General features: G+C 35.1%; 3 protein-coding genes across 6 annotated transcripts; 1 reads left to right on the forward strand and 2 right to left on the reverse strand.

The window, feature by feature from the left end:
* Positions 1–3,883: 3,883 nt before the first annotated feature.
* Positions 3,884–7,952, reverse strand: LOC128178091 (uncharacterized). 3 transcript variants are annotated; one of them, XM_052845102.1, is made up of 7 exons: positions 7,721–7,951; positions 6,422–6,547; positions 5,412–5,480; positions 5,143–5,255; positions 4,912–5,051; positions 4,497–4,712; positions 3,884–4,280 (listed from the first exon to the last, which is right to left on the reverse strand). In XM_052845102.1, exons 3-7 carry the CDS (start codon positions 5,457–5,459, stop codon positions 4,048–4,050), a joined length of 750 nt encoding a protein of 249 aa, XP_052701062.1. In that variant the 5' UTR covers positions 5,460–5,480; positions 6,422–6,547; positions 7,721–7,951; the 3' UTR covers positions 3,884–4,047. The 3 variants fall into 3 exon arrangements, with proteins under 3 accessions (XP_052701062.1, XP_052701061.1, XP_052701063.1); XM_052845101.1 differs by lacking the exon at positions 7,721–7,951 and adding an exon at positions 6,678–6,811; XM_052845103.1 differs by lacking the exons at positions 5,412–5,480; positions 6,422–6,547 and adding an exon at positions 6,678–6,775 and having other exon boundaries at positions 7,721–7,952.
* Positions 7,953–8,463: 511 nt separating this feature from the next.
* On the forward strand, positions 8,464–10,229 carry LOC128177533 (uncharacterized). Its single transcript, XM_052844264.1, has one exon. The coding sequence runs from the start codon at positions 8,539–8,541 to the stop codon at positions 9,571–9,573; it is 1,035 nt and encodes a 344-aa protein (XP_052700224.1). The 5' UTR covers positions 8,464–8,538; the 3' UTR covers positions 9,574–10,229.
* An 11,870-nt stretch (positions 10,230–22,099) lies between these two features.
* LOC128178122 (uncharacterized) lies at positions 22,100–25,795 on the reverse strand. Of its 2 annotated transcripts, none has more exons than XM_052845141.1 (5): positions 25,686–25,795; positions 23,376–23,502; positions 22,653–22,867; positions 22,443–22,472; positions 22,100–22,332 (listed from the first exon to the last, which is right to left on the reverse strand). In XM_052845141.1, the coding sequence occupies exons 2-5, from the start codon at positions 23,477–23,479 to the stop codon at positions 22,241–22,243; spliced, it is 441 nt and encodes a 146-aa protein (XP_052701101.1). In that variant the 5' UTR covers positions 23,480–23,502; positions 25,686–25,795; the 3' UTR covers positions 22,100–22,240. The 2 variants fall into 2 exon arrangements, with proteins under 2 accessions (XP_052701101.1, XP_052701100.1); XM_052845140.1 differs by having other exon boundaries at positions 25,690–25,750.
* Between the last annotated feature and the right edge of the window lie 39 nt (positions 25,796–25,834).

Raw genomic sequence — 25,834 nt, forward strand, 5'->3', positions numbered from 1 at the left:
TCATGAAAAAGAAAAAGCTTATGGATGGATAGGTCAAATCAGTCAGTCAGTCTGTAATTGCATGAAAGGATTTTTTTTAATATTGTTATCATTCATAACAGAAGACCATGATTTTTTGCTTGCATAATTTTAAATCTTTTACGTTTTATATAAAGTGTGAATTAACTTATTTAATTAATCTTTCTTAATCATGCACGGAAGCTTGAACTGCTTTGAATATTTTCGTATTTCTTCATCATGCAGACATAAATTTATGTTTTGATCCAGTTTTGAACATTGCATGTTGATAATTTAAAACGGTCTTGTCTCATGGTTCCCATTCTAGCTGTTTCCAGATACCTGGTACATGTATATAGTGAACTTCTTGAAGCTATAACTGACTGTCATGTGACTAGTATTTTCATATACCTGAACCTTTTCTAGTTATTCAACATCAAATTATATAAGGTACACCAAGACCAAACTTCTTTAGCATGCTCTAGTTATGGTCTTACAAAAGATGACGAAGAAAATATTGAGATTTATTTACCAAAGAAAAATCATATACATGTATTTTACGAGGACTTTTTTGAGGAAAATAAATCTTCCTATTTCCTGATTCAGAAAATTCATGCAATAAACCTTTTAGCTTTATGTTCCTATTCCTATGTAAAAAAAAAAAAAACCTATTGTGGCCACATATATCCTACCCCCCGGTGATTATATTAATCTACATTACCCAAGGATGCTACCACACAAGTTAAGCTTTTCTGCCCAATTGGTTTTTGAGAAGATTTTTGAAGACTTTTCTCTATATATTCCTATATTTAAATTTGACCCCCATTGTGGCCCGACCGTATCCCTGGGAAACATTTTTTGCAGTAGTCAAATGATCTACTAGAATATATAGGGGATGTCATTTTGATGGGGATCTGAACATGCAGTTTTCAAGATATTTGGTATCATCCTGTTTCATGCAGGGTTTTCTGCATTATTGAGGGATGAAGGCAATAGGGGGTACACATTTCCTCCCTCAGAAAATTTAAAAATTTTACAATGCAGGAGGTGGCATATCTTAGACCTCTCTTGACATATTGGGACCCGTTTTATTTCTTCCCTGATATGTTTGGGGGGGGGGGGGGGGTGTTGGGGTGTTGAAAGACATATCATGGGGGTCATGTAATTAACACCATTTGATGCTTCATAACGACATTAGAAACAAGAACATACAATGTTAAAAACGTTTATGGTTTGGTGGTAGGGATCTCAACAGTTTTCAGGTACATACCGGGTATATTTTCTTGTTTCATGGGGTCACAACAATCCCACAGGGTCATGGCCTACATTATATTGATGAATCATAATACATTCTGCATATCGAAAACACATATGTGATGTACACCACATGAAACCCATCTAGCCTAAAGAGCTGAGGCAAGTTCAACAGAGCTAGGGCTCGCCAAAATTTGGGTTGTGGGTGTAGGGAATTTTTGTGAGAGCTCGGAAGTGCTTGCTCTGTTGAACATGTCTCTGGGTAAAACTAGTACCTGATGATGTTGACGCGCAAAAGCAAATAAAGTGCCATGTCAGTAATAATTATATACACCATACCTTCTATGACATAAAATGTTATTATTATTGATTAATTTGATTTAAAATTTACATGCCAACGGTCAACCTCAGTTTGCTCATGAATGAAAGGTTGAAAATGTGTATACCATTCTTTATGAAAATCATGATTTTTAAAAACTACCAGAAATAGCATGTGGCCTTTTTTGACTAAAACTGCTAAAAGATAGTATTTAGGGGCGAACACTTGGTGTGGGTATTGCTGTTTAATGACAACATCTACTGATCTAGTTCCATTTCAAATGAGAATAAGGGTGTATGAAACATTCCCCCACAGTTTTGCAAAGAGTTGTCACGAGCATTTCTTACACAAAGGGCAATAACTGTGTAAACTCTGGGAGTTTTCAGACTTATGTCTTTTGGTGCCATAACTGTTAGTGGACAATCTAATATAAGCATGAAATAAGACTTGTTCCATTAAGTCAAATAACATAAAAGCTATCCTGAGACAAACATGAAAAGCAAAAAAAACTGAAGAATTCTTTCATCTAAAAGGACATGATTGAATGTAAGGTTTTACAGAGAGAGAAAGAGAGAGGAGAGAGAGAGAGAGAGTTTTCAGACAGACCTGTGACTGTTTCTGTGATTGTTTCATCCATAGCACCAGGACTTCATCAATTAGTTCTGGCTTTATATAATATATACACAGAGAGAGAGAGAGAGAGAGAGAGAGTTGTTTTGGTGGTATTGCTATTATAGCAAATGGGAAAAACACTTTGAAAATGTTTAATTTGAAAACATTTATTCAAAGCTCAGCTTAATTTAGGACTTGTAAAATCTAACTAGTAAATAGAATGAAAGAAGCAATCAAATTTTTAATACAATGTGGGAATATATTAATTAGTTAATAAGATTCAGCCATTTATAACAATGTCACTTAAAGTGTTTTTGAAAAAATAAAAAAGTTGTAAAGATATGTACATTATATATTTCTTAAAGAAGAAAAAAAAATACTTCAGTAATAAAGTAGAGAACAAGGAAAAGGCTAATGATTAATTAAATGAATGTGACTGCATGGAGATGTATTTTTAAGCTCCCATTGAGATTTAACTCTCAAATCTAGACTTTAATGATTACAATATCAAATGCTGCATAAAATATTGTTCCCACAGGCCACAAACAATTATTTTTTTAAAACAAAGCTTGCAGTTTAGACACTTAAATTAAGACATAAAACTTTAATTATAAAAAATATATAAATATATAGTGCATTCTGAAAAAGATACGATCGACTTCAAAAGGCCTTGTACACTAATTGTATATAGTGACAAAATGCATAGTAATCAAGCAATTATAATTACCGTTAATAAATAGAGAGTGTAAAAAAAAAAAGGAAGCCAGGTACATATATCATTACCCCATATATTTTAATTGGTTGTATTTTGAGACTTTAACAAAAATTTTACTTTTAAAAAAAATAAAAACATTAAGTCTGGCTAAATTCATTCACAAGCTGAATTCATGTATACACAATTTTCTTCTTTAAATTTTTGAAAACTTGGGGCAGACATCTTTTATAATTACTTTCTAAAAAAAAAATTGTATATAAAGAAGATGGGGGAATAAGATTGCGCAAATGCCCATTCGGTTTATTTTGAATTTATTTTTTCCCAATTAAATCTATTCCAATATATTTTAATACAAGTTTGCAAAAGCACAATTTCTAACTTTATTCAGATTTTAATATATTTAACAAAAGATAAGGAAAAAAAATATTGCCAGAAATTTTTGCGGTATCGAACCCATCACATAAAAACCCTAGGTATTTAAGGATAGATTATGTCAGGAACTCTAACCACTGAGCCATTTCACACACAACAAAGTAGGCTGTTTGAATATTATGTCCGACTTTGACCCCAAATTTACGGACTTGAATTATTTTTTTAAAACATTCAATTCTATGGAAACAAAATGATATTTTTAATGTATATTTGGTCATCTTTCCACGTTTTTGTTGATTGAAATCGGTTTGTTTTCCAATAGACCTTGTTTAGACTATTAGAAAAATATGGAGCACAGACCCACTCTAAAAAAAAATGCCTTGAGGTTCTAAAACATGACAGTATTTACAGGTTTGATATGTATACACCTGTTTGAGTCAACATATGCCATATATTGAAATAGTTTATACTGACTCAGTGAGGCACATCCCACACCAGTTCAGATACATAAGCACCAAAATTTTCCAGCTATGTTGTGTCTTAGTAAACTTTCAAGACCCTTTGTTGCAAGAGGTAGCTCAGAATTTTGTACCAGAAAATAACTGAAAAACAGATTGAAAACTACATGTATTTTGTTCATGCAACTTCAAACTACAATGAACCTGATACTGGTGTTTATTTCATGAATCTTATATGTTTTGAGAAAGCTTGATGCTCAACAAATTACTATAATTTATGAGTCATGAATAATACATGTATTACATATGAAAATAATAGATCATTGTTGCAAATGTGGCACAAATTTGTGAAAATAAAAGTAAGTAAGAACTAATATGTTGCTTTGCCATACAATGTCTTGAGGAGTTCTAACAATAACAAAGTCTTTGGGTGTCCATACAACAAAGTCGCACGCAAGTTTATTGGATACAAAAAGCTGTCCCTGCACTTGATCATAGTAAGGGTGGTTCTCCTTCAGCTTGCAAGTTCTCTCCCCACAAAATTCTTGAATCTCTTTAAATAGAAATAAAAAATGCAAATATGATAAAACGGAATTGATCAATTTAAGCATAAATTGTTTACAGATTACTTATCATAAAAATTAGAATTCCATCATCTTAATACTAATCAGGTTATAACCGTTAACTTCAAATAAACTTTTAAAAAATTTGTTTAATTAAAAAAAAAATCATTTTGAAGAGGTCCAATATCACAATATAGCTTGCTTACCTAAGCAAAAATCAGCAATGGTTTCGACTGCTTCAGCTATTGTTTTATCTTTTGCTGAATATGGGCACTTTACTTCCAGGATCTTAGGCTGAATGTTGTAAGCCTGCATTATATCAGTCAAAGCTGGACTTTGGTGGTGAAATCCAAAAGCAGCTGCACGACGTATAATTCCGCCAGGACTAGATGCAAGGACACCATTATTGTGTAGCCATATGCCTATTGATATTAGAAAAAAAAACCAGAAACGTTAGAAGGAAATCTTTCATGATATTTTTTTTTATCAGTTTAAATTTAAAAAAAACACCATTAACTTGTCTGGCAATATTTGTTACCCACACTTAACATCTTTAAATGATTTTAATTGTCACTTGCACCATATTTGATAACAAAAATAGGTTTGTTATTTCATCTTTACCTGTTGGTTCTACTACTGCATCCCCAAATGATCTGTACTTGTCTATTGCTACTCTTTCATTACAAACTCCCCAGATTATTGCATCTTTCTTTGACAGATCATCGGCTTGGCATAAGCGCTTAAAAAGGGAAACAGGGTATCTGAAAAACAACAGAGAGGAAAATGAATTCCTCAGAACATATATATCCATTACTCAAAAAATGTATAAAAACAAACTTTCATATAAGGTACCTATTTCTCTTTACTGCTGCTAAAACGCAACCAAAGTTAGAAGCAGTTAGACGATTTCTTCGCACTGCAGAGCAGAGGCAGTTATCTTTCTGTCCAACTGTCAAAGCAGCAATCTGAAAAGAACTACAAGGCCCTACTTTTTAAACACAAATTTTGATTGACAAATATTATGACCAAAACAAATTGTTCAGCATTAAGCTAGCGTAATAAACATTTTTAATACTAGGAAAACAAGTGCCTTTGATTTTGTTATACACAGTTTATGGTACCTGTTGAATTTGGTCTTCATTCACAATCAGGTTTTTTTTTTTCAGCATGAAAATTTCATCTCATATTGCCTTAAATTAAGTTAAATATAATATAAAAATTTAATAGTAATACCATTAAAAACCATCAACAGCATAAAACAGCAAGATTAAGCTGTAAATATCTAAAGATAATGGTTTCATATTCAACCTGAAAACCGTCCTAATTGTGTCAACTTTTGGTACAGGAAATCTCGATCAGTGTCATCAACTGGTCTATTTATTGCACTAGTGATGTTTTAAGTCCATGTTATTGATGTACAACAGAAAGTTATACAATAACTCACAAAATACATTGACATAATCATATAGTTTATGTTTCCACAATATCACATTTGCATGGATAAACTCAGAAACAATATTACAAATACATGTAAATTTTCATTGAAAATTTGTCTTATGGGAGGCATTTCAACATGGTGAAGGCCAAGCAGAGGGTAGTGAAATCAATAGCATTATTGTAGGCTTAAAGCTTGGTTAATATGTAAATGTCAACGATACAGTGCGTCGATGTATCAATTTTCTAAATGTACGATATCATATATGCAATGTCAACCCGTGCACGCACAGATCAAAGTCTAGTATATGTCTAGTATATATATATACTTCTCATATATACATAATCAGGCACGTAGCATCAGGGGGGGCCAGGGGGGGCCTGGCCCCCCCACTTTTTCTCGCAGCAACAATTTTTTTTTAAATTTACATATAAAAAAATGAATTATAATGGAGTTGGCCCCCCACTTTTTTGGAAGGTAGTAAAAAATTGATATGAAAATTAGGATTAGGATTTTTAAGATTTTTAGAAACTTTAAATTTCCCCTTTTTTTTTTTTTTTTTTTTTTTTGCTTGTCAAGACTTTTTGGATGGGTCTGGCCCCCCCCACTTTCAAAAACGATGCTACGTGCCTGATAATACAAGTGTGCTCAACTTTAAACGGTGTATTAAAGGCCCAGATAATAACAGATAGTTACCTGTAATTTATAAACCGGTCAGGTGCAGGAAAAAGGTCTTTCATAGTTTGAGTCTGACGAGGCGGTGCACTCTTTGAATGTTTAATCCAACTCTGTCTCACATCTGTTTTGCTTACATTTTTGTATCTGTTATGGAGGTAAGGATCAAAGTTTTCAGTGAATAAAATGGGGTATATGAATAGTCAATGCTATTGTTAATTTGTTAACAGAATAAAGTTTCTAAATTAAGATAAGAATATTTTATATAAAGACATACCCATACAACAGAATGCTGGCTTTGTGGTGACATTTGTCCAACCCATTAACACACTCACATGTACTATGCTCTATTGTGTAATTTGTACCAAGAGATATCAAGATGAATAAAATATAAACATGATTATATTTTCTGTCTAAATATCTAATAAAATGAACTTCATTTTGTCATTAAATATTATACAAATATTGACTGGGGTTGAGGGCAACATTGATTATATTAGCCCCCGAGGGACAAAATATTGCCCGACGCGAAGCGGAGGGCAATATTTTCGTCCCAAGGGGGCTAATATAATCAATGTTGCCCGAAAACACAGTCAACATTTGTTTTGTTATATGAAGAAACAAACCAAAATTAAAGAAAGTAATTGAAAACAGATCGCCGTAATTTTCTCAGCTCAACAAAGAATTCACGAATTCAAATTTGTGCAAAGTTCATTTCCAAAATATCCTCAGCATCAAACGGTCAATGGTGAATTAACATACAGTTGTTCTACCTGATTTTACTTCACAGTAAATCCTTATATCCGTTATGATAGCAAACCGTCGCATTGCGCGTCCGTTGTTTACTTGCCTTGACTGACTGTCTATTATGACGTCACCTTGTTTTGGAGTCGCGAAGAGTTATTTACGTCATCGTTTACGAATCAACAAATCAGAGGCGATTATTTGAAATAGAGGGAATGTTCTCTACATATTATTCCTAGCCGGTCAATATCAAAAAAATATTGACCGGTCAATATTTTTCGGACGCGCTAATATTACAGTTATTGACTATTTGTCTATATAGAGTTATATAGTGAGAATATACTACTGAATATAACAATACAATATGTATATGTATGACTCAACATGGCAAGTGATTAGGAAATTCGGGTGGCTATGGTCAGGAGTAATTGGTATTTATCATGTTTATAATGGGTAAATACGGATAAGTGATAGACATATAATACATTTAATGTCATATGTGCTGTTACATCTAGGAAAAATTTTCAATGGGGATGAAAAAAAACATGTTGACATTTGATGAACTCACCGTCAGACCGTAACCTGATAGCTCCGATCACGCATAGAGGCTTGTACAATTCCCCTTATAAATTGTGCTTCTTTGTCGAACACAAACTTTAAAACATGTTCAGACCGAACAGCAACTTCTGATTTTCTCATTAATTTGGATGTTCCAGCTGTGTAGTTTGACCAGCACAGAATCGAAAAGGCCATATCTTTGTTGGAGCCGACGATGGCAAGTCTCGCGGCTTTGTTTATCTCCAGACGCGAAATCTCGCGTTGTCTCGCGCGAAACTGTGTAGGCATATATAAATATTTATATACCATAGTCAACTCGGCCAACATAGCGTAGCGGGAACGCGTTGGGCTTTAAGCCGGAATGATCTTCGCGTCGTGTGTTCAAAACCGGCTGTCGGCACTATATTTCAACATACTGAGTTATTCAGGGTTCACGCTTACACCCTTACCAACTATACTATGTATCTTCACAGTACAATTGCACCATTAGCCCTATACATCCCACGAACTGAAAGCAAACTACCTCCTTGAAGTCAAAAATAAAACTGAACAAATAAAAATATCCGAAAATAACCGAGAGGTAGAGAAATATCTTTCGGTTGAAAAATATCCGAAAATGACCGAGAGGTAGAAAAATATTTTTCGGTTCCGAAATATCCGAAAATGACCGAGAGGTAGAAAGGTAGAAAATATATCCTAGAGGCAGACAAATTAAAAACATATAAAAAGAAAGAAAATAGCGCAGAAGTTTCAAAAGAAGTTTCAAAAGCGCGAAACAGTGTATATTGGATAATACTTGTACGACTATAGTATATGAAAAATTCTTAAAATAAGCCATGGCATTCAACTGGTGCTTTACCCTGAACAACTACACAGAAGAGGAATATCAAGATATCCTAGGAAGCATAGACAAACTAAACTATATCATTGTTGGAAAAGAAGTTGGAGCAGAAGGAACTCCACACCTACAAGGGTATCTACAACTCAAAAAGAAATCCAAGCTACCAGCCCTCAAGAAAATAAATAATAGAGCCGACTGGGAACCAGCAAGAGGAAGTCCTGATGAAAATGTAAATTACTGCAGTAAAGAAAAAAACTTCAAAGAAATTGGAACAATCCAAAGACGAGAGAAAAGAAAATGTGACATGCAAAAAGCAGTATTTCAAACCATAGAAAAGAAAAGCAAAGAAGAACTCTTTAAAATAAATAAACATGGAGCCAGATATATCGTCAACGTGAAGAAAATCATAGAACTACCAAATGAAATAGAAGATGAAAGACAGGAGACCAAGAGAAAAGAATCATTCATGAAAAAAGAACTTAGACCATGGCAAATAGAAGCTGTAAAAAAACTAGAAGAACAAGATGACAGAAAAATCCTATTTGTAGTAGACAGAGAAGGAAACACGGGAAAAACTTTCTTAGCCAACTGGTTAGAAGCAGTAAAACAAGCAAGAGTCCTATCAAACATGAAAAGTGCAGATGCGAAATACCTAATGGAAAGCGAAGACCAGTTTGTCGTTTTTGATTTGGTAAGAAGCAGTCTTGACTATGTAAACTATGGGGTCATGGAAGAAATAAAGAATGGATGTTTCACAAGCACAAAAAATGAATGCAGAAGAAAAGTCTATGAAAGAGTGATGAAAGTAGTTGTATTCATGAATCAATATCCTGATGAAACTAAACTGTCTAGAGATAGATGGGATATAATGGATTTAGATAAAGAAAAAGTTGAAGGCCTTCGGCAACATGCCTCAAGCAGCCAGGGGGAACGCCCCGGGACCCCCCGTTCGGTGGTGTCTCAAGCTTCTGAAGATTCTGTTGAAAAAATTATAAACCAGATTGATAACTTGTTGGCCAGTTACAATTAAAAGAAATAAGGCATTAAAATTGTGTTGTCAACAGTACAAGAAAAAATGAACTGCTTTTGTATCAGTGTATTTTATTAAAAAGTCTGTAAGTAACATAGGTAACCATGTCACAAGACAGGTGTCACGGTGTGAAATTCAATCTTTCGGACTATTTTTAATTATTGTGTAAATTATGTTTTTCGGACTTTGTGTTAATTGTTACAAAAACTTTTCATCTATTTCGACAACTGTTTTATAAACGTTATAAATTCCGCGCAGCATTAATCCCACCTGAGGCACAATCAGTGATGGACAGCTAATCTTTTAATTGACTTCTGTTTATGTTTATTGACACTTAAGCTTCTTTCATCTTATTAATCCTTTTATGTACATGCTGCTTAAATGTCCCGAGTTACTCAATAGCTGTTTGATAATTGATTTACTTACATCTGTACTTCTTATGTTAATCCTTCATTGTGTTGTTCCATTGTTTATTATATATTATTCTGAATTGTAAATTATAGTCAGTTGGAATCAGACCTTCGGTGCTGATGCATACCAAACTCATGTAAAAGTATATTTCATGTAAAATCTATATTAAAGTCTGAAAACTAAAACGCGTGTTGGCTTGTTTGAGGTTTCATGAGGCAGGGTCCAACAACAAGAGAATAAGCTCACGGTTGGCCTATTGTACGGGAGAAAGCCCCCCTAATACAGGTAATCAACACAAGACCTAGTAATCTGAGCAGCCGTGTCAGAAAACCAGTCAGGTGGATAAGGAGCCAACCGGCCCACCCCATAATTTATAGAATAAGCCCCACAGTATAAAGTAAGATCTGTAGACGGAGTGTCTGGATGGCAACAGGACGTTTCGCTCCTATGGACGTTTCGCGCTGAGACGTTTCGCTCCTAAAGACATTTTGCAAGTGACCACCACGCAGAGGAAGATTGAAGAAGCTGGAGGACAACATCACAGCGTCCCATTTCCTCAAGGTCTGCGGATCCATCTATGCTGGTGTGTTCGACGTTTGAGGAATTCATGTGATGTGATGTACTGTGATTAATGCACTGTGATTCTGTGAAACATTGTGCTTGAGATCCTACTTTGTGTTTGTGTTGAGATAACTTATTTATTCATGTTTGTATACGATATTTTTTATGTATGTGTTATGTATTTATGTGTGCAGTTGAAAACAATGAAAATAAAAAAAAAATATTTATTTTGCTTAGTATTGTTGTTTTTTCCAGGTGTTATCTCTAAATCATTGTGAAGGAATATTATTTCATTTATACAAAATATTATAATTTGAGTAAATATAAAGAGTAAATATTAATATGAAATACATCGTAATTCATCATATAAAAATGTATAACTATATATATAATCCGATGTTAAAATATATATGTAATTATATATTAGAATAATTTAATTAGCCAAAGGTGTTAAAACTTATTAGGAGGCTCTCCATGTTCATATCAATTTACTGTTACCACATAATTAAAGGCCGCAAAACATCTAGATCAAGCAATCATAATTAAGTGTCTCAACAAATTTCTAATTACCCTAAGGTGTTATAACTCATTTGGAGGCTCTCCGTGCTGATATCAATTTACTGTACCACATAATTAATAGGCGCGAAACATCTCGGGGCGAAACGTCTCAGCGCGAGACGTCTTTAGGGGCGAACCGTCCCCCATTCGTCTGGATCATGCAGCCTAGGTATAGCACCAAGGTAAGAAAGCCCGTCAGACATTCGCATCTATAGTCGCCACTATTTCGATCGATAAAAAGTAATCCCCGTAAACTAAATCTGAAAAGTACAAAATCATAAGTCACTTCTCAATTTAAACTTTTTAATCAGTGAATATGAATTCACGTTGAACAATAAACAACAATGTAAACTTTTAATACAACATTTTTAACAGTTTGTTCGCGGCGGAGTTGTCACTTTTTCAATGGAAGTGATCAGGCTCAATGGACCAGTCTACTTGTGAAAGTGAAGGTGGCAGTTTGAGAACGAAGAATTTTGGAAAACGGACGATCTTTGGTTCGAATTATCGATCATTTCCAAATTGCTGACAGAGGACTGAGCTTGATTACTTGTAACAGGTAAGAGTTGTAAGACATCATCGGCTGGATTAATAGGCCTACCGGTAGATGGAGTGGTAGTGGATGGTTTTATATTTTCGATAGTGAACTACTGAGACATAACTTCTGTGCTGATGACACTTTTCGGTTGTAAGATCGCAGAGACCCCTCGTTTTTATGATCAGACATGTACATTATGTGTCTGGCCTCGTATCCTTCGTCATTTAAATGTTGTATGGCAGTCGCCCTTAGACAATGCCCTGTAAAAATTTGTGATAGCCCATCTGCCTTGCTGATGTCTTTCATGAAATTTGAAAAGGTTCTCTTTTGTAGAGGGGCATTTATGAACCATTTTGATGTACTGTTTGGAAGCGACAGTGCATCATTTGTGTATTTGTTGAAGAGAGAGGTGGCGGATTCATCAGTTTTCTCAATTAGAAACTTTAACATTTTCACTGGACATGTATCGGTACCTGTTGCGAACATGCGTTTATCAACGTTCATTTCTACATTTTGAAGACCGCCCTGGTGGTTTTTCTGTTGAATTTCGTGACTGATCATTGCATATTCACCATTTTCATCAGTATGAAATGTAAAAGAATTCAACTTCAGCTGATGGTGAAATTCTTGGCCCCGAGAAAGGAAATGGATCGCCAGATTAAAATATACACTCCAACGCAATATGATTGGGTTACTCAGTGCATCTTTGAAGTAAGTTGATAATTTTTCTAGATCACTTTTGGCAATGAGATCTTTGTGCTGAGTTGGTTTTGATGTGCCTTCCTTGACACGTTCTTTAAACTATTCTCTTTTGAGAAGTGGACAGTCATAGCCTACATGGTTGTAGGCTATGCCTGTCCACTTCTCAAAAGAGAATATCTTTAAACATGCCATTTAAAACTCCATTGGATGACTTAAATTCCTTATCTTTGACAACATCAATATTTCTCATCATATCTGCAAGTTTTCGGTTGATTGCTCCTCTCAAATTTATCAGGGTATTTCTATGGTATACCAGAGTTCACCACATTTCGCAGGTCTAGCCTCACAGTAGAATTGCTCCAAAAGTTGATTTAATGCACTGGGTGATATCGTCTCAAAATCAATAACTTTGCCTCTTCTCTCTAGGCTCCAATCTGTATTGAAAAGAAATGTGTGTTTTAATTTTTCATTATTTATTTTAAATACTTGGTTCATGAAATACAAGATATTAATTTTTTTTCAAATATATAGTTTAAATAGAATCTTAGTTTTTATTTATGCCCCTATAAATTATGTAATCTTGTTTTGGATTATTATCAAATGATTTTAAACTTTCCATTTAATTTTTTTTCTGTATGCATACATACAGACATGCATATTCATTACGCAACATTATTACATCTTAAAAGTCTACATGGTGTATTGGTGCACACTTTCCTTTTAAAATAGGAGAGAGGAACAGGTTCAACTCCTGTTGTTGACGAAAGATGTCGCCAATGGAATAATTGACTGTAATGAATATCTACATTGTTTGTCCAAAATTCCCTATTATTTACTTATGGAATTACACCAAAAATATTATAGAGTTTTACCTTTAAATATTTTGCATCCCCATTTAGTGTTTTTCTTTGTTGACTCTGTTTGGCGAGCACCAAAGTACTGTTGATCTTTTCTTCTGTACTTCGTTTGAATCTGCTAGGAGCTGATGGTGTTTCAGGTGGGGGGGGGGGGGGGGATCAGTTATTGCAGGCTTCGATAGGTTTTGTGAAATATCTTCTGTAATTTCACTGCATACAAGTTGCCCCCAAAACTCATCATCAATTGTATCAAACTCGTTGTCCATTATTGGAATTAAGAGAAAATCTGTTTCTAACTTAAAATTTCCCAACTCAGTCTCATCTGCCATTTTAGTGAAATATACAACCTTTATTCAGACGATATGTGTGTATATTAGATATAAATGAGAAAACAAAACAAAAATGAATAGTTATTTCTCAAATTTTATTAAAAAGTTGTTTTGTGTGTCTCTAAATTTTTGATGGGTTTTAAAAAGTAGTCCTAGGATGTGTATATTCATACGCGGATGTGGTCGTTTCAAACTGGTTAGAACTAGGCCTAGATAGTGACATCATTATGCAAATTTCAGCCATGTAGATAAATTATAGTCGATGCTAAAAACCGGAAGCATGAAGAAATAAAATAATGCCGATGCTTGAAGAAATAAATTAAAGTCGATGCTAAAAAAAAGAATAAATAGCAAGCGAAAAGCTGCATAGTGGATAATGTGCTTTACCCTGAACAACTACATAGAAGAGGAATATCAAGATATCCTAGGAAGCATAGACAAACTAAACTATATTTTAGTTGGAAAAGAAGTTGGAGCAGCAGGAACACCACACCTACAAGGGTATCTTATGGAACGTCATAGCTGCCTTATGTGGCTATTTTATGTGATGATGGTGCTTTATTATATGAAGATGGTGCTTTTATATATGAAGATGGTGCTTTATTATATGAAGATGGTGCTTATTATATGAAAGTGGTGCTTTATTACATGAAGAGTGTCCTCAAAAAGAAGAAAATCATAGAACTAGCAAATGAAATAGAAGATGAAAGACAGGAGACCAAGAGAAAAGAATCATTCATGAAAAAAGAACTTAGACCATGGCAAATAGAAGCTGTAAAAAAACTAGAAGAACAAGATGACAGAAAAATCCTATTTGTAGTAGACAGCGAAGGAAACACGGGAAAAACTTTCTTAGCCAACTGGTTAGAAGCAGTAAAACAAGCAAGAGTCCTATCAAACATGAAAAGTGCAGATGCGAAATACCTAATGGAAAGCGAAGACCAGTTTGTCGTTTTTGATTTGGTAAGAAGCAGTCTTGACTATGTAAACTATGGAGTCATGGAAGAAATAAAGAATGGATGTTTCACAAGCACAAAAAATGAATGCAGAAGAAAAGTCTATGAAAGAGTGATGAAAGTAGTTGTATTCATGAATCAATATCCTGATAAAACTAAACTGTCTAAAGATAGGTGGGATATAATGGATTTAGATAAAGAAAAAGTTGAAGGCCTTCGGCAACATGCCTCAAGCGGCCAGGGGGAACGCCCCGGGACCCCCCGTTCGGTGGTGTCTCAAGCTTCTGAAGATTCTGTTGAAAAAATGATTGATAACTTGTTGGCCAGTTACAATTAAAAGAAATAAAGCATTAAAATTGTGCTGTCAACAGTACAAGAAAAAATGAACTGCTTACAATTTAGTTTAAAAAAAAACAAAACAATACCAAAAAAACAAAAAAAAAAAACAAACAAACAAAAAGAAAAAAAAAGCACCCCCCCCCCTTGAAATCTAAATGAGTGCTTTTTTTAAGAGGCTTACAAAGCAAATAATTATTTAAACAACACGTTTGCAATCTTTGAGTGTAACTTAACATTTGATAATCTTGTCATTGTCTGTATATGTAATTATAATACATAAACACGCGCTTGTCTTAAAATTTAACGTTACATGTAGAATAACCACACGTACAAACACAACCATTTAGTCATTATATATCTCGAAAATACATAAATACAGTTGACTAGTATTCAACATTACAAATTTTTTCAAGATTATTTTTTTTTTCAGAATGAAGTGATAAAAATTAGCCGATGTAAATTTACTTTTTAGCCAAGAATTTTTAAAAAATTTACAAAAGAATCAAAACAAAAAATGATTTTGTCGCTCTAGTTGTGTCTTCTGATTCTGTTGTCTCTCATTGCTTTGCTGTTGGTTGGGTTTTTGTGCCTGCCTACTGTGTTGCTGTAAAGGCTGATTGTGTTGCTGGGGTAGATTTTGTTGCAGCTGATTCCTTCGTTGTGGCTGCTGATTCTGTTGCTGGGTCTGCCGATTCTGTTGTTGCTGATTCTGTTGTTGAGGAGGCTGATTATGTTGGTGTGGCTGCTGATTACGTTGCTGTGGCTGCAGATTTCGTCGTATGTTCTGTCTTGGTGGTCTATTTTGCACTCTTAGTGGGTTTGCTTGATTGGGTACTGCCGGTGCATTCTGTCTTGCTGGCTGGACAGTGGGTCTGTGTATGTTCTGGTCAAGTTCATCAGGATACAGTTGAGCGTTGTCATTAGCATGATCTAGAGGAGGGTTAGTCGGCCTGGTGAGAGGATCGTGGTATGGTTTTAAACGATGTGCACTTACCAGTGACTTTACCTCTTTGTTGTTTGCACAATTCCTGATTTTGTATGTGTGATTTTGTCTGTTGACCATGGTGACGTAATATGGACCAACCCACTGGCGATGTAGTTTTGGAGCGTTACCTACTGGAACTTTGGTGCAATATAACCAAACACGTTGTGTTGGGAAGAAGTCTGGTTCCTTAGCTGTCTGATCATATCGTTGTTTATTTCTTTCTTGGGCAAGTTTAATATTCTCGGAAGCAATCTTTCGTGTCCTTTCTAAATTTTGTAAAATTTGTCCAAGGAATATTTTATGGTCCTGGGCCAAGTGTTCTTTTAGGACTAAGGAGGAATCAATAGGGAGGCACATCTCTCTTCCATAGAGCATGAAGTATGGTGAGAAATCAGTTGATTGAGTTGCAGGGGTTGCTCGGTATGCCATAAGGATCCCTGGGAGTAGAAGATCATCCCAGTCATCTTGATGTTCTTTAGCATAGCAGCGTATAGCTTAGAGAATGACGGAGTTCATCCTTTCAACAGATCCATTGGTTTGCGGATGATAGGAGCTCGTTAAATGCCTTGTTATTTGGAACATCTCTGAGAGTGCCTTTACAAGATTGGAGACAAAATTCCTTCCGCGATCTGATATAAGTGTTCTTGGTGCTCTGTACCTAGTTATTGTCTCCTTGTATAAAACTCTTGCAACTTCACTGGCTTCTTGAGTTCGCAATGGAAATGCTTCACACCATTTGGAATAACTCTCCACAACCAGAAGAATATGCTTGTGTCTGTTAGGAGTTGTTGGAAGTCCACTTAAAATGTCCATATGCCACCTTCCAAATTTATCATCACTTATTTGTGGCTTCAGAGGTGGACGCTTAGTACCGTAATTGCGTTTACTTTGTTGACAAGTTTCACAAGTCTGGATATAGCGTTTTATATCGTCATACATTGAGGGCCAGAAGTATTTGTTGCGTAGTGCAGCATATGTTCTTTCAAATCCTTGATGACCACCACCAAGAATACAGTCCTGGTATGATCGCAGTACATCATCACGGAGAATTCTTGGAACTGCAACTTTTTTCACTAAACGTTCTTGTTTTGGGACTTTCTTGCATCGTTTTGAGTAGAAATGTTTCAAGACTCCGTCTTCAAGTTCATAGTTGTAGGACTCAGCCACGATAGTTCTGGCAATTGCTGGATCATTAGGAAGTTCATGGTTTAGTTTGTACTCATAGATTCCTTGAAAGTCAGGGCACTGTTGTTGCAAGTTTGCCATGTTTTGTAAAACAAGTTCTGGAGACGGCCTCTCTTGTAAACTGGCAATTACATGTTCTTCTACTTCCCCTGGATAGACTAGAACAATTTCTGTGTGTTCCTTGTGATTGACATAGTAAAGATGTTCGCCGAGGTCAGGTGAATCTGTAGGTGTAGAATTGTCATGCTGTTGTCTGGATAAGCAGTCAGCTGGATTTTTGCTTCCATCACGGTGGACGATTTTGAAGTTGTAACCTTGAAGTAGAAGACTTCATCTTCCAAGTCGACCTTGACAATCTCTGATCTTCTGTAGATATTTGACAGACCCATTGTCAGTGAACACAGTGAATTCCTTGTTTGCCAAATAATGTTTGAAGTGCTGGATTCCCTCAACAAGAGCCAAAGCTTCTTTGTCTGTTATATGCCATTTTAATTAAGCACCATGAAGGGATCTACCTCCATAAGCGATTGCACGATTGCATATCCCATGGAGTATTCAGAGGCGTCTGTTGAAAGAATAAATGGCTTGTCAAAGTCTGGAAAAGCAAGGATTGGAGCAGTAACGAGTGCATTTTTCAAGGTGTCATATGCTTTCTGGCAACTTAAAGTCCATTGAAATTTCACGTTCTTCTTAAGTAGAGATGTTAATGGGGAAGCGATTCGAGCATAGTCTTTGACGAATTTTCTGTAATAATTTGCCATGCCAAGGAAACTCTTCACTTGTTTGGTGTTTTGCGGAACTGGGAAAGTTTTTACTTTTTCTGTATTTTCTGGATTTACTTTTACAGCATGTTTTGAAATAATATGTCCTAAATATTTGACTTCTTTCTTTGCGAAGATGCACTTGGATGGATGTAATTTAAGATTTGCACTACGTAAGCTTGAAAATACTAGATGAAGATGTTGTAAGTGTTCCTGAAAGTTCTTTGAGAATATTAGCACGTCATCAATGTACACAAGAGCAACTTTGAAATTCAGATTCCGGAGCACCTTTGTCATCAGGCATTGGAAGGTCATTGGTGAGTTCATCATTCCAAAGGCCAGTCTATTAAATTCATACACTCCTTTGTGGGTAATGAAAGCACTCTTGTGTTTTGTAGCAGGGTCCAAAGGCACTTGCCAGAATCCAGAACGTAGGTCAAGTGTTGAGTAAATTTCTGGCTTGCCATCAGCTAAAGTGTCAAGAATATCCGACATGTGAGGAATCGTGAAGGACATAGGCTCCGTGATTCTGTTCAATGCACGAAAGTCAACACAGAAACGATATTCGTTGTTTCGCTTCTTAACTAGCACTACAGGACTATGAAATGGTGAAGTGGATTCTTCAATGATGCCATGTGCTTCTATTTCATCAAGTTGTCGTTCTAACTCGGCTCACATCTGCGGAGACTGGCTGGCGATACGGCGCAGAACTGACCACTTTGTCACCTTTTGTATGGATGGTGTGATAGTGCATGTCTGTTTTCCCGAGTTCTGACAGGTCCTTTGCAAAAATGTTTCTGTTTTGTGCTAGAAACTTACAAAGTTGTTGTCGCTGAACACTGTCCAGATCACAAAAGTCTAAATCAATTCCTATGTCAGACAAGATGCTCTCATAGTCTTCATCAAACTGTTTATTGTTTTCTGAGAGATTACACAGAAAGGCTGGTTCCTGCTGTTGGAGACAATGGACATCCTCAAAATTTACAGGTTGTGCGGCAGCGATTTGAAGGTTAGATTTTAAAAAGACAGGAAGGTTGGTTGGATTTAAGACTCTGTAGATGCCGATTTGGTTATCGTCTAGGTAGGTGACTGTTCTTCCTCCAGCTACAGGGAATCTTGATTGAAGAGTGTGACTAGGTTGTAAAATTACAGTTGCTCCAGGTGAGTAGTTTGGAACCTTGACAGGCAGAATTGTTTCTGAATGAGGTTCGAGAATAATGTGATTGACGGTCTCAGCCATTGTAGTAAATGTTCTTTGGTCACGAATTGTTGAAACAGTTACATGATCAGCACTTCCGGATTCACTAATGTAGTTGAGATTTTTCCCTGGAAATGGAATTGTTAATGTCATATTTTCAAAATCAGTCCTAATTTTGTTTTCTTGCAGGAAATCAAGTCCAAATATCACTTTCGAATGTAGGGTTTCAAACACTCTGAATTTTTGCTTCACTGTGATGTGTCCAAAAGTTACTTCCAGCATTACTTCTCCAAGAACAGGATGAACTTCTCCACAGACACCAACAGCACTAGTTATGGAGGATTCTTGTATGTCTGCATTATATTGTAATCGCTGTAATTGGTGTTGACTTATACAGCTAATGGAAGCTCCACTGTCAACCAAGCACTTGATGGGTGTATTCTGTAGTTCGGCTTCGACAAAGTTCCTTACCATGGCTGCAGTGAACTGTAATTCTGGTGTCCCTTGGGTTATGCAGGAAAGTTGAGAACATCTCTTCTTCTGACAGTACCATTCTTGGGAAACCTTTCTTCGTCCCATGACTGACTTCAAGTTTAGAGCTAGTCTGAAACTATAAGAGAGTAGTCAGTATCATGGAAGCCGAGTTGGACTGAAATTTGCACTTCATTTACATTTCTCTAAGCAATTAACATAGAAGTCAGAGACGAAATGAATTTGAATTATCTATACAGTGTACATTTTTATTTCTCACACAATTGAAAGTGGAAAAATATCACCAAAGTTGTACTTATCTTTCAGTAGTGTGTAGCTCCCGTTTGGATAGGTCTGGCTCTATTTCATCTCAATCATGGAAGTACCTTTATAAACTAATATTATCCTGTCTATTGACTGTGCCTTCTAGCTATAGCATATAGCAACTATGCATACCCGGATTCTCCACCACATCTGTCACCGAGGGGGAAGGGCACTATAGAATAAGGGGAATTAACATGTATAGGCCCAACCCAAGAGACAGGGGGTCAGCCTAGTCAATAGGCTTAAATTGACCTCTAAGTCGAATATGCATAGAGCTATAACTCGAAGGCAGGTTTCACAATTTATTGATTAAGTGATTTTAATTAACTTATAAAATATCAACAATAATCAAATAGAATAAAGTCAAAAAGTACAGGATATAAATAATTATTTCTTAAAAAGCCAAATGAGTCAGAATGAATTTAGTCTACTGACGGACTGGTGGACAGTCAACTAGAGAGTCAGTGAGAATCTAAAAGATAATTAATAAAAGTGATATACATTACTCGTGATAATTACTCAAAAAGCTTAGAACAACTCAGAACAACTGGTAATTGGGGATAATTAGCAGAGCAGACTGACTCTAGCTAATTACTTGTCATTCGGCATGAGTAAACTCTTTAACATATTTACACAAAATAACACACCATGACATACACACCATGACACATCCAAGAAATCAATTAAGGTAATTAAAGACTTTAAGTATATTATATACAGTTCATGTACATATAGTTTAATTGAACTACAGGCCTCTAAATTTCTATCAATAAGCCGCTTAATGTAGGGGAAGAGTACACTGGATTATTAAAGCTTATGATTAAAGCTCGACCAGTCCGTCCATGCAATTTGGCTGCATCATCGCTTTTCATAACCCATCGTCTGTCTGTCCGTCTGATAAGTTTGTTGTAGGGTCACCTAGTCCCATTTCCAAGGGGGGATACTTTTGAAATAATTGAAAAAGAATATGTTGTTATAGAAAATATATTTAATCTTTTCATCACCAAGAACAAAAAGAATAGTCATCTTAAATGTAAATAATATATTCAAGTTTGTTTGCACCATATCCCCTGAGATTCAAGCACTACATATTTAACGTTCAATCATTTAAAAACAAGAGTATCCGGACAGAAGCTGTTGGAAAAAGGTTTCATTATATCTGTAAACAGCAAGACATGTATAAAGGAAAGTTAAAATGATACACTACACTGGAATAATAACATCGCATAGGCGTCGGAACCGGGGGGGGGGGGGGGGGGGGGAGGCTTAGACCCCCCTTTTTTTTTGCAAAGTCATACATAACCATAACCAAAGACCCCCTTTTTTCATTAACTTTCTTTGAACTACGACCCCAATTAAGTGGCCGACAATTGGGGTTTTAACACCAAATTTTATAAATAAATGTACAAGATAATGTGGAAGCAAAATTTTGAGAAATTCGTATGCACTAAGACATAGTGTATTGTATTGTATTTGATACAATATACAAAAGATAGTTACGAAAAATGTAGTATTTTGGGTCCGAATGACACATCTCTCAGGTGATTGACGTGGCCCATGGGAATTCTCACTGGTCATTTGGGCTTTCATTACAATTGAAAAACAGTTCAATTCGATCAACATATATTTAAAACACAAAAACATAAAATGCTTTCTACTGTTTCTATCTGCATCCATCTCTAAAATCTATTTTCATATATTCTTAGTTTATACGAAAGCTCTCGAGTTAGCTTAAGTTTTGATCAATCAAGAAGTATTATATTCATAGTCAACCTCAAAAGTGACAATATACCATATTACAATGTAAACATTATAAATTACAATATATATATTACAATAAACTTTGTCACTGCAAAAATTTTAATAATAGTGTGTTGAAAGGCTGTTTCATTGGCAGACAGATTCAAACTGATAAGATAGTATTTAAGAAATGAAGTATTGACAGTAGTTGTTTTAAAAAAATTGGATTTCTTAAAAAATAGGAGAAACTACACATAATTGAGATCATTGCACTATCATCTTTTATCCAACAAGTATTGTATGGGTGTAGTATAGGAGAGACTGAGCAAAGATGTCAGGAAAAGAATTTTATACAGAAGTCTTTTGTAACCTTGACATTTAACAGAGAAAATAAATTTGCGGTCACTGCAACCCCTTACCTAAAGTCTCTTGGTAAGGTCTGACCAGAATTTGGCCAAGGGAAGGGGGAGAAAAATGCTGGTCCAAAAGTGGATTTCAGTCAAATTTCAACCATACCTACTTTTGAGACCTTGGAATAAATTGCCAAGTGCAAAATTGTTAATCTGGTGCACATATATATATAATGCCTAAATAGAATCAAAAACATTACAAAATGTCAAAATATTTTATTTTGCATTACAATAAGTCCTTCAATTCATAAAACACCACTGATAGTCTACTGTAATGGATGCTGAGGTGGAGTGTTTGTAATCCACTGAATGTTCCTATGGTTTGTACTAAGTTTGTCCGGATTAGAGTCGGTATCTGGAACTCTCCAGGATCTTCAGCTCCTCCTCCTTCTCCTTCACCATGTCCCAGGAGTACGGATGATGGAATTTGGCAGCTAAAATGTAAACAGAGATGAATTAGCCCATTGCTTTCATGTTTCCAATGCTTACTGCATGAAGATGAAAAAACTTGAGGAAAATATCAGATACCATGTATGATACTCACTTTTAACAGGCATTTCTGATGCTTTAGTTTCTGTAAGAAAAATATAATTCATTTTATATGTACATAATTAAATCAAGGGATTAAAAAATTGGCATTAACATTTACCTAACTGTTCTGCAACAGACTTTCTTGCTATATCTCAAGACAGTGTTATCTTTTTCCATGTTCAGTATTCAATATTCTTGGTGACATACAGTTCTAAAGACTTACTTTCTCTTAGTGCCATGAGTGGTGGGTAGGAGAAGAGGAGAGCCACCCACACAAACCAGTATGTGCTGAAGCGGAAGAAGAATCTGTTTCTTGTTCCAAAAACATACTCCTTCACAGGCTTGGTTCTCAACATTGAGGTCAGTGTGGGAGTCCCTTTGACAGCGGACAGATTTTTAGGTTGCCATAGATAATAATCAGGGGTCTGCAGGATTTTCCTAAGCAAAAAAAAAATTCCAAATCAAACAATTGAAGTCATTCATTTCATAAAAATGAAATTATAAAAGTTTTGTTGTATATTTCCCAAACTGATTCTTAACTAAAATTGCTTTAATCAAGAAGATTCGGCTTTTCAGTTTGTTTCTACTTTTTAATCAAAATAAGTATGAATTGCAGCATGGTATATTGCCTACTTCTGATCTAACCAGAAATGAGTTCAACAAAACAATGAGATATAACACAAGTTTATCTAATGGAATATACCATATCCTAGTTTTAATATATATAAAAAAAGACTCATTATAAACGTTAACCAACACTGAATGTTTTATTTTTGTGATCTTTGGAAAATAAGGATTTCTCCTCCAATTTATATTTTGAGTGCATAATCACAAACATTGCTATACCTTTTGTTTTTATTCTTTATAAAGAAAATTTCAAAGAATTGTTTACTATATTTAGATTCGATCAGCTGGTAAAATTTTGATTGAAAATACATGTACTTACTTCAGAACCATAAACTGTCTGCCTTTAGCATCTGTAAAAATCTTAGGCTTGCCAGCAGCACTGAGCATAGCTCCAGCTGTTGTTGCTACCTGCTTAGAAGCCATATTGTTTTTCCTCCGAAGAAACCCTAAAAAATATACATGAATGAGCAATTGCATGAATACAAGATCATGGACACTGAAGGTTTAGTGACACCATAGAGGATATCTGTTGATCATTAAACTGCATATCAATTTTAAGTATAGTTATCAAAATAGTCATGTTCCTCTGAAATTGAAGTTAAATTAGGAACCACTATTGAATTTATGGCATTCAGTTTCTTAACAGTATTGTAAAGGCTAGCTATTCCTATTGTGATAACACCTGCAGACCAGCATACAGTTATGCATGTAAGTTCCATGTTTTTTTATACAGATATCCAGCTTATCATGTTGATTTACAGATAGGAGAAGAGTTACACCAGCTGAACTCAGAGAATTGAAACTTGTCAAACTCTCTCGCTATATTTGATTAAGTTCAATGTGAAAAAAGGCAGGTGACAACAATAACAAATTAACACATCCACAATAAAATTAAATCTTTTACCCATCTTAATCCAAGGTCACATGCCATACTCATGATGAACAATAGCAAGCATATGAAAATTGAAAAAATTCCATTTTCACTTTATTTATATGAACTGTTACATTAATCTGTAGAGATACAGCTTTGACAGCTTGATATTTGGACAGCCTTGGCTTGGAGCTGCAAACATGAAGAGGACATTACATGCAAATATTGTGGTCCAGAGATTCAGTGAAGGTGTCAGTCCAAATATCAAGCCAAGTCGTATCCCTTCTGAGATTATAGCTACATTGGCCAAGAGGCAAGAGCACCCGTCCAGCGAACAGTACAGTGAAGTAGCCAATTCCAGGTCACTCCTATAATTTTCATATCATATTGTTTAAAATAAAGCAGATAATACTTTATAAATACACTGATCACGGACTATGTGTTTGTATTTGATCGGTGAAAAATATTTGTAGGAAAACATTTACAGACCATCCGAGAAATGAAATTAGGAATAAAGCGCTTCTGCGATTGAGATTTTCACTCATCTTCGACATGCTACTTCCGTTATTTACGCTGCAGCGTGGTTGATGTGAAAGTTGTGGCCGAGTATTAATAGCTGCGTAATATTGCACATGCATTCATTTATCCGTCAGAAATTGTTCATTATAAAAAGTGCTCAATCAAATTTACACTTACTGAAAAATCAAACTGAAGGAGTTTCCCCAATTGCGGGCCAGTTTTCTTGAAACACATTTTTTTGTGGTTTTATGATAACATGTAAAAGGGAGAGAAAAAAAATCAACTTAATAAAATATTTCATGCCGCTCTGTTGTCATCATTTTTATCTTGTTCATTATTTTTCTTTGCTTCTATTATAATTAGTGTCACACAATGATCATTTCGTTCTGAATCACTGCCATCATTTACATTTAGAATTGGGTCCTTGTTACTTCTGTATCAGTGGTTTTAAATATTTTTCCTAACTGGCAATATTTTTTCAATGGTGCTAATCAATAAAAATTGTTTTCCAAAACAATTTCCCGACATTACAGAGACCTTAAAGTCACATGACCTGGAAATGGAGAAAATGATTCGAAAGTGGGGAAGCTAGGCCTTGTTGAAATACCCCCGTAAATATTGTTCCTGGGAATTCATTTTGAAAAAAGAAATGACTGCTTAATAGCTCACAAACTGTACTTTTAATATGTTTATAGTATAAAATAAAAATTGAACAACTTTGCAAAATATTAACGAAACAGTCTGACGTGACCCGGAATGTCGACTTCACTGTAGGTTAATCCCCTGTAGTGAAAGACCAGTGACCAACAAAATGTTCCACAACTGTTCTTTTGTCTAATACTATAGTAGGTGTACGTGTTATATTATGATCTATTTGTATCAGTATTTGTTTTCATAATACAACTATATTTAAACTTCAAAAGCTATTAAATAACTCTGTAAAAATAACAGAAGACGAATCGCCTTGAAATAAAATTGAAATATCTCGTACTTTATCATATTTCATCGTGACTTCTTACAGAACGAAACAATCACAAGTCAAAACAGCTCGGTTTAAGATCACAGAGGAAATTCTGTCCATGATATAAAATGTATTTGGGTATTTACAAAGCTTTCACAGTTCATATCGTTATGAACAAGTTTTTAAATGCTTTCTTAAAAGTAAGTTGAAGATAATAGTTTATCAAATAGGCAGGAAAAAATTCAATGCAATGCCGATTTTCACGGGTTTGACCTTACCTACAAGATTTTTTTCTTCGGGAGTGTTCAGTTGCGATCAACTCGTTCATACTCGCATTCGCATATTGTAAAATTCTATAATAAGTAATCACAAATCTAAAGATCGATAGCTATACTCGATGAATGTTATTTATGAGAATAAATAACAA

Source organism: Crassostrea angulata, chromosome 3 (assembly GCF_025612915.1).
Source record: "Crassostrea angulata isolate pt1a10 chromosome 3, ASM2561291v2, whole genome shotgun sequence".
In the NCBI taxonomy this organism is placed as follows: Eukaryota; Metazoa; Mollusca; class Bivalvia; order Ostreida; family Ostreidae; genus Magallana; species Magallana angulata.